The 12,566-nt window shown below is 36.4% G+C and overlaps 1 protein-coding gene across 1 annotated transcript; it reads left to right on the top strand.

The window, feature by feature from the left end:
• The first annotated feature begins 887 nt into the window (after positions 1 to 887).
• Positions 888 to 1,592, top strand: LOC141613893 (uncharacterized). Its single transcript, XM_074432635.1, has one exon. The coding sequence runs from the start codon at positions 888 to 890 to the stop codon at positions 1,590 to 1,592; it is 705 nt and encodes a 234-aa protein (XP_074288736.1).
• The last annotated feature ends 10,974 nt before the right edge of the window (positions 1,593 to 12,566 follow it).

Here is a 12,566-nt window from a genome sequence, read left to right as displayed (position 1 = left end):
CGGGTAACCGAGATGGTAATGCCCTTATATGCTAAGGAAGGCCTAGTTAAGGCTCCTCTGGATATGGGGGTGTTACAAATACCGTATTGCACCCCTAATGAAATTGGGATTCATGGGTTCCTACTATTTGGTAAGGCTAAGTCTCAATATTATAAAATGTGAGAGGTTTTGTCAATTTATTATCTATCTCTTTTAAGTGAACTAAATTATGTGATCTATCGATAATTATAATTGACAAGGTCGAGAACTCGATATAAAAGGATATGCATGTGATGTTATGGCGATTTGGCAAGCATGCAAACATATAAAAAATAAAACATGCAAAATAAAACAAATTCCTAGTATGGCATTTCGTAGAATAGAAAATCTAATAATCTATTATAATTAGGAAACCAACTCCTTTGGTCCCTTGAACTTTATGTGACACGCCTCCCAAGGAAACACCGTCTTGATCGGAACTCGGCTCCGTCATTAGGAAACTCCGAAATTCCAAATATAATAATAAAATACATTGCATTTCCTATTATACATTTGTAATAAAAATTTAAATCTATTAAATTACAAAACGGTGATGCGAGATCACATAAAATTACAACCGTATCGATATTCCCTTACATTACGGGAAATACCAATTAAACTAAGGCCATACTAAGATAAATTACATGATTCAAAATTACATAAATTAAAATGACATTCATCTATAAAAATATGCAACAATATAAATATATGTATTCAACATGCAAAATGAATGTGTCAAATCGCCCTACTATATGGTATCGAACATTCCTCAGTTTTATGGAAATGCGTGACTTTTAACTTATTAAAATCACAAAATAATTACTTGCAGTGCTGGGACTGTTTGGACTAAATGGATGCATTCATATATCATGCATTCATATATCATTAGGGATGCAGACATCTGGACTATTCAGCCCCTTGTGACTTCTTCCTCAATCTGGAAGCGTTTAACTAAGCTTCGTGACCAGCTCATCCAACTTATGGGCGTGCATCAGGCTAAGCTTATGCATGATAATGGCTCTCCTCCTGCCAGATTGAGGACTGTCTATCAAATTTTCAGAGGTATCACTCCTAAGCTATACTGGACTAAAGCCATCATGGATCCTGTCAATGTGCCAAGGCATAGGGTTATTATCCTCCTTGCCATGCAAAATTGCCTCTCAACAACTGATAACCTCTGTAAAAGAGGTTTTCACATAGTCAGTCATTGTGTTTTATGCTTCAAGGCTGAGGAAAGTACACAACACCTCTTCTTTGCTTGTGAGTACTCTTCTTGTGTTCTTCAGGCTTTGTTTACTTGGCAAGGGTTCACAAGACGCCATTTGAGTCTAAATCATGAGCTTAGAAGATTGGCTCAGGTCACTGGGAAAAATTTACGCAAGAAATGGGCCAAATGTACTTTGGCTGCGGTGGTTTACAATTTATGGGCTGAGCGAAATGCACGAATTTTTCAGGATACTTCTCGTTCTTCTGATCAATTTATTTATATGATTAAAAATGTAATCCGAGTTCGTGTCTTAGCGTATATGAATGACCTCACTAATGAGGCTGCTAGTATTAGTCTTGCCTTGTAAATTCGCCTTAATAGAGGGGTCCTGTCCTCTAGTGGGTGTTTCTTTGTAAGTCCTATTTCTTTCTATTAATGAAAGATCTCACTTCTTGCAAAAAAAAAATCACAAAATAATACTTAAATCAAATTTAAGTCCAAGTTAATTACCCTAACTGTTTTTAGGACTCAAAATTAGTCTACACTAATAAGTTGACAATAATTCAACTTGTTTTTATATTATTGCTCATATTTAACCCTAATTATCATAACTTTTATGAAATAATTCCAAATTTAATTACAATAATCTATAAATTTGAAATTTAAATTTTTGAACATTCTGAAATATTCCCATGACCTTCATAATGTCAAAAATTTTGGTTAAAAATTTGAATTAATTTAGAGAAAAATATAGTTGTGATTTATCGGTTTTATCGAATAAAATACCTAAAGCATACGAAAATTAATCTAATCAAGTTTCCAACTTCATATCGGATATGTAGGGTATAAATGTAACTTAAAATAATTTTCTCATGTCATGAAATTCATTTTAGCTATTTTTAGCTTATGTAATCTCGATTTATTCCATTTTAACCATTAAAATCATAAATCATGCAAAATTAATCACATTAACTTTAAATTTTACATACAATAATTAAAATATGCATGTGAGATCATATTAAAATTTTGTGGCCAGTTTCAAAGTCTAACTAATTTTAGTTAATAAACAACCATTTTACTCATTAAAATGTTATTATTATTCAATAAATTATAAAAGTGAGCAATAAAATTCCATAAATCATCTAAAATAACCTAAAACATTTTAGGAATAGAATTTATACATGCATTTAAAAATTTGTGTATATACTATATTGACACAAATTTTACGGTTTTTATTTTAGTCATCTAATAACTCGTAAAAACCTATAAAATGATTTGCATGCATCAACAAAGCTCTGATACCACTTGTTAGGTTCTTTAACCTTTAATTAGACTCTTTTAATTATTCTCTAAATTACTTGTTAATTTAGACCCACAAGATCTAGTGCATGCAATAAAAAAATAAATAGAAATAAGGAGAAAATGGATATATCCTAACATTATGGTAAACGGTTTTAGGGCACAAGGAAGGACTCCTTCCTATCCTTGTTCTTGAGCTTAAAAAATAGGATGATTTCCAAACTTCAAGTACATAAGTTGCTCCTTTTGATTGCACCCAAGACAATACCCTTAATACTAATAATATTATTAACTAGATAATATTATTAGGAACCTTAAAATTAGATCTAATATTAATCTATTTTACTACACTAGTAAGGATTATAAATATTAGATTATAAAACTATTTTGCACACTATTTTTTTGTGAAAGAGAGAGGGAGAAGGTTTGTGCATGAGCATAAGTCAAATAATAAGAGAACTTATTCTCTTATTAAAGGGGAGGGGGGTGGTCGGTTAGGATGGCATGGGGAAGGGAATTGTTTTTCCTTCTTGTCTTACCAAAAACCATAGGCTAGGTTTAGTGGAGATAGGTGTAATGATTATGTTTAACCATTAAAATAATCAACTACACAACCCTAAACCTACCCTCTCAAAAAACCGGTCCCCTTAAGATAAAATGGACTTCCATTTTATTTTTGTAATTTGTCAAAATGTAATATTGTAGGTCATGTGACATGTAAAATGTCATTAGACATTTTAATGCATATTTAACAAATTAAATATAATTTTAAATCAAATAAATTGCATTTAACAAATTAACAAGTAATTCACAGTTACATGTATATAAAATGGGCCACATTAAGTCTAGTTAATATAATCTACAACCTTTTGTAATTATGATTAACTTATTGTTCTTATCTCAATTGTTTCATAAACATTAAACAATTTTAGTAATATAACCTTTTAATTACTAAATTGAATCTTATTTAATCACATTACAATAAGATATATAATTCTCACTCACTGATAAAATTTGTTCAATTTAAGGATTTAATTAATCTGTATCAATATACATATAATTAACTTTTCAATTAAGGGAATTGTCCTATAGGTGTGACCTTAAGGGATCAACTGATCACCACCGTCAAATAACAGTAACGTCAAACTCTAGTCAGCCAATCGTTACCGATAAATGTTGATCAAGTGACTATATAATTAAATCATCCCTTATGTATTCGTATTATGAGATTTAGTAATGTGATCGCACTTTTGTTGAGGACACTTACTCCAACATATATTATTATGCAAAGCTAGGTTGATTAGGGGACGAAATGTGTGTAATCATGAGCCACATCAAATATCCCCAAACCGAACCTTTACTCATCCCGAGTAAAGAGGTGACTAGAACTAGATCATTATTTAAACTACCCTAATAATAATATAACAGATGTGAGATAATTAGCGGGTCTCACTCCGCCCCTTCAACTCACAACAAGACATCCATGAGGTAAGATGCCTTCTTGCAAGGCAAGGTGGGGCTTGCCAAAATGGCGATGCATCAATGCATTAAGCATACAAAAACAAGTCAAAGGATGCATCTACAAAAGAATAGCCACTTTCCTCATCTAAGTGGCGGAAATCATCTACAAGGGAAGCAATTTAAGCGTACACACTCCATGATAGATATTAGTTCTCCTAGTTACTAAGTCCAAGAGGATATAAACATGTCACCTCCAAGTTGTGTTAAACTAGGCTACTTTCGTCCACAATCGCTAAATGCTTTTGCCAAGAGCAAATTCCTTATGGTGTTAGATAACAATATAGGATCACGGAATTCCCCCTTTTGCCTAGACAAGAAGAAGGGTCGTCCCCTCTTCACCATGAAACAAAAGTAGGATTATCAATGGATAAAGTGATTAAGATGGTTTTGAGTTTCTCGATGGTAGTTTGCTTGTGGGTTATGCCCCCCCCCCCATTTTTGTAACATTTGACATTGGAGAATATTTCTTGTCATATTTATGGTTGGCGTTTTGATGCATGGCAATTTCAATTTTGCATTTTTAAACATTTTTCAATGTAACCCCATTTGTAGCAAGGGTACTTCTATTAAAGCATAGGAGTCTATTTTTTTTTTTTTTGCTCCTCTTTTAATTGACGCAATTTGCAAACATTTGATTTTGATTTGGTACTTGAACTCAATTTGATATTTTGTGCCCATTCCCTTTTTGTTGACAAAATGATGATAGAAGTGCAAGGACGGTTGCATGGCATCAAGGGTCACCTTAGAATAAACGATAGCCAAGGAGTTATCACAACACAAGGCACTCTTGACTAGGCCTTAGACCATGGGACAAAAGATACTAGTATGACACATCCTAGGGTTTCTTGAGAGTATTCTAGCAAACAAAGTCTCAAGGAGAAAAATTATCTACAAGGACCTTATATACACTTGTCAAGCTTCCCAAATAGGCATTTTCACAAATTTTTCTACCATGCAAACTACATGCCATGATGCAACTAACATATATACAACTCCAATGCATATGTTTCTATAAACTAAAATGCCATATAATCTAGATGCAACTCCTAACAACACATAGATACACAAACCGCAACAACAAAATACGCCACATCCTCCTTGACATGTAAGCCAATCCTCCTCATATGAATAATGAAAAGAAATGGAAGGGAAATAGGTATTATAGCGATCATACCAAGCGGTCTTCACATTCCCTTGCTAATGTCTTAAATGAAGTGTCATATCTATGTGAGAAGAGAACAAAAACATAGGTATATACAATTCTACACTACTAAATTAAAGAACATGTTTTTGGTTTTTGAAATTTTCAAATTTTTATGGATTTTGATTTTATGAAATTAAAGAACATATTTTTGAGTTTTTTTTTTCCAAAATTTTTCAAATTTTTATGTATTTTGGAATATAAATTTCCATCGCCCACTTTATTTTGGACATTGTCTTCAATGTACAGGTAGGAGTAGGAATGAAAAAGAAATACATGTTTTTAGATTTTTAAAGTTTTATGGAAATTGAAGTACAAATGCAGTGATATGATATGAATGAATGCATGCTCTAAGTAAATGAAATTTTATATGACATATATATCAAATGAATGCAATCTAAACTACACTATATGATGCATGTTTTCTATTAAGTTAGAAGCTAATTTTAATTAGCTTAGGTCACCTATGATCAAACCTCCCTAAATCGATTTACGTACTATTTCTAGTGTAGAAAGAAATAGGTTTGGTCATTAGTGATTATGCATGAATGCAAGTCTATATGCAACTAACTACATGAATCATGTGAGATATATTATAATGCAAACTAATATAATCATATGATATATATTACATGCAGGCTAATCTAAAATGCAATGCAACTATACATGAGAGATAGGGAAATAAAGGGTTCTTACAATCACGATCTCAATCAAAGCCTCCTTCATCGAGGCTATCATCATCTCCACTCTCTTCTTCTTCTTCTTCTCCTCCTCTTTGATCATCTTCATTCATGCCTTAGTTTGGGAACACAAGGTGTGGTTGCACCCAAGATGGCCTAGGACCATTAGGATCAATGAACCCTTGTTGAGCTGTGTGGTAATATTGAGGGTAAAGGGCCAAATAAATCTTCTTGCCCACGGTGGATCCTAAAATCCATGACTCTCATCATACCCATCAAGATATCAATGCTCGATGGCGGGGTGTTGGAAGAAGGAGAATGTAGGGTCGGCAGACATGAGGATATGGGGTTATCTCCGCATAAGAGGGCCGAACACCATGACGGAATGGAGGAAAGCCAAGGGTTGGACCTTGGGATGGTGATGGTGCATGGGAAGGAGCAGGAGGCGCCTCCTCACGTCTACACTAGTACAAATATAGCATACGACCACGGTAAAAAATTACATAAAGCTACGGTTGTATAATCGTAATAAATCAGGGGGTAGCCTTAAGTGCTGAAGAAAAGGCTACTGTTGTAAACCTTAGCCGCAGCAGGAGCTGGATCAGGGGCTCCCATCCCTAACTCAGCCAGTCAAGAGGTTCACCAGGTCCAGCTTTTAGCTGCCTATTTGGCCAGCTCGAGTAGGCCTCAACTAAGCCAATCAAGAGTCTCATACATCCATGATCAGCCAAGGAAAATCAGAGGAAAAACAGCACGGAAAAAAAAAGCAAGGAATCAGTCACATGTTGCGGACAAGAGCTGATAAAGCATAAAGCAAACTTTCCATTTTTGGTGAGGCAATTGTGGGACTGTCTTGGAAAGACCACTGCTCCTTTTCTCCTCAAAAGCCTGCCGTGGAAAGGATATAAAAGGCCTTGACTTTTCTAGCAGCCAATGCAACAGTAACCTGTGCACAAGGAAACAACTGACAAGGACAGCATCCCATGCTTTATTCAGTCTGGTTTTACCCATTGTTGTTTTAATTTTCACCTAGTAATTTTATCTCCAGCTTGTAATATATTTAAGACAGTTTGTACTCATCTTAGATTGAATCTTAGCCCTTGGATTGTTAGGTTTCGAGCTGTAACTCAAGGACAAGGCCTATATAAGGACATGTGTCTCAGCTGATGATAGCAGATTATTTTTGAATGAATGTTTTTTTGGTTAAATGTGAGGGGTTATATAAATAATAGAAAACCGGACCAAACATTTATACACATCTACTGGTACAAGGACCAGTTACTCTACTCTCACTATCTAAAACTATCTAAGACAACAAACCTGATAATTCTAGATACCATCGAAACAACACCTTAATAGCAAACACTCCCAACTCACTTAATCATTCTCTCCCACCAATCATTATCTTTATCATCTAAAGGGAGATTGGATTTCCTATCGATCCGCTGGCACACCGTCTCTTTGATTTGTTGAAACAATCGCACTGGCCTGATTAAGATTCCTTCAATCTTGCATTTGTTTCGTTGATTCCATATAAAGTACCAACACGCATTGAGGATAACCATCATTACCTTACTCTTCACACTTAATCCCTTCATCTTCCCAACTTTCTGAATCGCATTTGCAGCAGGTATACGAATCCCACACCAATCTTCTATCAATTTCATTATTTGCTTACTATACACACATGAAAAGAAAAGATAGTCTTGAGTTTCGGTGCCATTTTCACAAATACAGCACAAATCGTTGGTGCTGCATCCGATTTTGAATAGCTTTACTCGAGTATTAAGTCCATTGTGCATTCCCATCCAGGTAACCATAGAGTGTTTAGGGACCACCCAATTATGCCAGATCTGTATATGCTACTGCACTTTGGGGTTGTGATATGTAAGCCACTCGTATCCTTGCTTTATGCTATACCCTTTATCATAGGCTAACCAATTACCATTACAATATCCACTTTTCATTTTCTCCTTTATTTTGCAGATGTTTCTCCACGTCCAACTGACATCATCTGGAGGAGTATAATCATTCCAGTCCTGCCCCTTCAAATGCACCTGATGCACCCACTGGACCCATAGCCGATCAGCCTTTCCATAAATCCAGTCCACAAGTTTGGCCACAACAGCTAAGTTCCAGATCATGTTACGAGTCACAAAACACATCTATTCACACTATTTCTCAATATCATATTCAATGCCTATTCAAGCACATTAAATCAATAACACATATACATTCATATTACAATTCACATCACGATTCCCATACTCCTAACTACCTCCGTAGTGTCCAACTTAGACGATAGGCACTAGCTTTGGCATGAGGGCGCCTACCCATCCAAAACCGATCTCCTATTGTACTCACGTCAGGTTCATTTTACTTAGACTCTCCTAAATTCATTTTTGGTTCATTGGTTTTAGGTTCCAAAATTATCGCTCTGATACCACTTTGTAACACCCCAACTATCCGGTCGAGATAATTTGAGCGTTACCATCTCGATTTTCCAAGGTAGTGTTTCAAAACTCCAATCAAGAACATTTTATTAAAGTAATGTTTAATGAATTACATAAACGTAAACAAATGAATAAATAGAATACAACTCGTGACATCTATACTCTTCTAGCCAACTAGACTCGTCTCGTTATATCATCAAGCTCGTCTCGTCTCCCGCGTACTATCCGAACAACCTGAACATAACCTGCTCCCCATATGACCAAAGGATATCATATGAATCGACACAGGCCACCCCAAAAGATAGGTGACAATGCACAGACACACAAATGTCAGTTCCATTAAATATATAAAGTGTGACACGACTCGACTGTGAACATGCAATATGACTGTGATATGAATTAACCATCATCAACAACCACCACCACAGTACCGGGACACGCCCAGACATACCGACAACCAGACTGGTACCGGGACACGCCCAGATATACCGATCATCACACTGGTACCGGGACACGCCCAGACATACCGATAACCACAAACAGGTACCGGGACACGCCCAGACCTACCGGGTCCGGAAGACAATCGGATCCTCTGCCATACGTCGAGTCTCAACCACACGAGTCCCTCCGTAACTCAAGCCATTAATGTGCACATCCCTTTTGGAGTGCGAAGCTCCAAGAGGCGACTTAAGCGCATGATGGTCTCCCAACCGTCTTACGTCTCCATAACAAGTAACCAATCAAACCACTAAGTCCTCCGATAAACAAGACAAGACAAAAAATACGATATACCATATAACATGCCAGTTACCGACTCACTCAATGTAAATGAATGATGAAAGACTCATTTAATAAATAAATGCAACAATGAAACTGAGTAGGATAAACCTACCTCACAGCAAATGCACATAAGCAAACCGTCACACAAGCTAGGCCCGTCTCGTAAAACCGTCTCAGAAAACACATTTCCTAAAATACGATAATAATACATATAAGTATAAATATACTCATCTAATAATACAAATACGTATACAAATACATATAAATATACTAATCCAATACATATTCAAATACATATATTTATACGAATCCAAGTATACCAATACTTATAATTATACGAATTAATACATATACGACTAATTATATACTAATTAAAATAAATAAAACTCGTCTTAATTATTCACTCAAAAACTCGACTCAAACCAAGCCCCCACTGCACCACCTCCGCTACCACCATGGACAACCACCACCGTCCATGGTGGTCCACGGCCAACCCACAACCACGGCAGGAACACACGACAATAACCACGGCAACAACACACGGCAACATACCCGACACCAAAAGAACTTTTACCACCCAAACCACCAACCTTGGCCACCACCAGCCACGGCCGCCCTCGCCAACACCCCTACCTTGACCCCCAAACTTAGTCTGCACCAACCCTCCATGACAACCACCAGGAACGACACGACACTAGCCATAACAACAACAATAATGACGACATAAACAGTCTGTACACCCGTCCTTTAGAATCGATTTCCGACCACCACAGCTACCCTACCCGCCACCCAAGACCACCACTATACTCTCCTCACTACCCTCGATATAACCAACCTAAAACCAACCCAAGACAACCACGAAAGGTGGGTCGAAAATCCGTCTTACGACGGTTGCACAAAACAGCAATAAGCCTATAAATGGCTCGGTCAAACAACCATTTGGGCGGTCAACGGTGGGTACAAGTCGCGGGTGAGTCAACGGTATAAAAATATAACATAAAGGCTAGTATAAGACGATTTACCTTACGATCTCGAGGCGGAGGGACAAAATACAATCTCCCTTTTTCTTCTCTTTTTCTCTCTTCTTTCCTCTCTCTAATTTGATGAAGGATTTTGTGGATTACAAATGGATAGGATTGGTTGGATAGGGTAGTACGTATATATGTATGGTGATAGAATAATACATGTATATACATATAACTTGTTATTATTATTATTATTATTATTATTTGTTATTATAATCATTATTATTCCGTCACAACATAACTCGTGTAATTAAAATATTATTATTTTATAATTATTAAATACGGAGTATTACATAAAGTGAGTACTTAATTCAAAACATCCATATGAATCATCTGAGAGCTATAGTAAAGGAAATTAATATGAAACAAATTTGGTTTCCAAAGCACCCAAACTCTACCTCCTTTATGTCATCTAGTATTAGTAGAAATAGACCAATCAGCATACATACTATTAGAGATTCTATTTAGAAAAGAAGGCTTTACCTTCGTCTCAAGGAGACAAAAATGACCAATCTGATTATGATGTAAGAACCATTTCATATGTTTTTTCTTAGATTGGCTATTAGTCCCCTAATATTTCAGACGTCGGTGTTATGCATTATCCCAGAGGGAGGTAATGCATTACCACATGTACCCACTCCCACCTTAGGGGTTGTATTGTTTAATGCTTCAAGGAAAGTAGGGTTACCAAATTTTGCTAAACATTTGCCTGCCTCAACAAGTTCATGCCTACTGAGTCTTATAACAGGCCTTGCCGGGGTAGCAATTTGTTTATAAGTACCATCCCTACTCCATACCACCTGCATCTTATGAGGAATTTAACAGGAGCAACCACTTTCACTACAAGGGGATTTGTAGCAGTTGTGGTTGTTGGACCAGTGGCTGGAATCCAAACTTTGGCAGGCTGCTTAACTTTAGGAACCCATTTCTTTTGCACAACAGGAGGTTTGGATTTAGCTTTCTTACATTTAAGCCCTTCTTGATCAACCGCACCACACATAGTACAAGTAATGGATTTCCATTCCCAATCCAGCCTAATCTAAGCAATCTCACCTGCCTCATCAATGAATTTCACACAACCAGGCAATTATTTCCCAAAATGAACCTCAATCAATACCCTACCAACCCCAGTCTGGTTTTGTCATCTATGGCCAAATCACAACTTATGAAATATCCTAAGAGATGAGCAATTTTTGGTATACCTTTGCCCCAAAATTTCTCTAACACCCCTAATTTCCGCAATATAATTCTTTAATTTTATTTTCCCATACATCATATTTTATGTTTCCGGGAAAATGTCCGTCTCTTGTCTTTTGGGCTCGTTGGGTTCGAAACAGTGAAGACCTGTTCTTTTCTTCGGTTTCACGTGTGATTTTGAGTATATGGGTGAGTTTTGGGCCTATGTTTGATATAAACCCATGAGCTTTTCTATATATAATAAGGGAAACAAAACCCTTGATTTTCTTTTCTTATATTTCTCACAAAACCCTAAACCTAAATTATCTCCTCTCTTTCTCCCTCGTGCCGCGCGAAATCTTGCCTAGGGTTTCGTGCCGCCCTTTCTTTTCCTTCGTTCTTCATTGTTCTTCGTGCCTAGATCGGTCCTACTTTTTGGATCTATCTATCTTCTTCGCGTGGAAGTTACTCTTGGAGAGGACGTTTATATCGTTGAAGACGATCTTTAGGATTATTTGCATAATAAGATAACTAGGTGTTTCTCTTTTAATTGTATTTATGGCAATTGATGCAATTAATGTGATTTAATGATTGATTTGTATGATTAGTACATGTTTGATTGCTTATTATCATGTTAATTATGTTTTCGCACGCTTGTATATGTTTTAATGCATTAATTATATATCATATGTTAGTTATGCATTAATTATGAGTGTCATAAGCGTATTTAGGGTTTACGAATTAACCCTAATGGTGGCATGATAGGCGGCCAAGAGTGCTCTCCAAAGTTATTGTTAAAGCTAGTATAACCTTGATGATGATTCGAGTGTTATAGCTGAAGTTTGTACAACTTTGGGTTGCTACTCTAGTTATGGTTGTTTGATGTATAACCTTGGAAATATGAGCCAAGGTTACAGCTGAAGCTACTATAACTTTGGATACGAGTTAAAGTTATAGCTGAAACAAATGTAACCCTGAGATTATGGCTGAACTTTTGCCTACCTCAACAAGTTCATGTCTATTGAGTCTTATAACAGGCCTTGCTGGGGGTGCAATTTGTTTATAAGTACCATCTCTACTCCATACCACCTGCATATTATGAGGAATTTCAACAGGAGTAACCACTTCCACTACAAGGGGATTTGTAGCAGTTGTGGTGGTTGGACCAGTGGGTGGAATCCAAACTTTGGCAGGCTGCTTAACTTT

This window comes from Silene latifolia, chromosome 11 (assembly GCF_048544455.1).
Source record: "Silene latifolia isolate original U9 population chromosome 11, ASM4854445v1, whole genome shotgun sequence".
Lineage (NCBI taxonomy): Eukaryota > Viridiplantae > Streptophyta > Magnoliopsida > Caryophyllales > Caryophyllaceae > Silene > Silene latifolia.
This window is presented reverse-complemented; position numbering and strand designations above follow the sequence as displayed.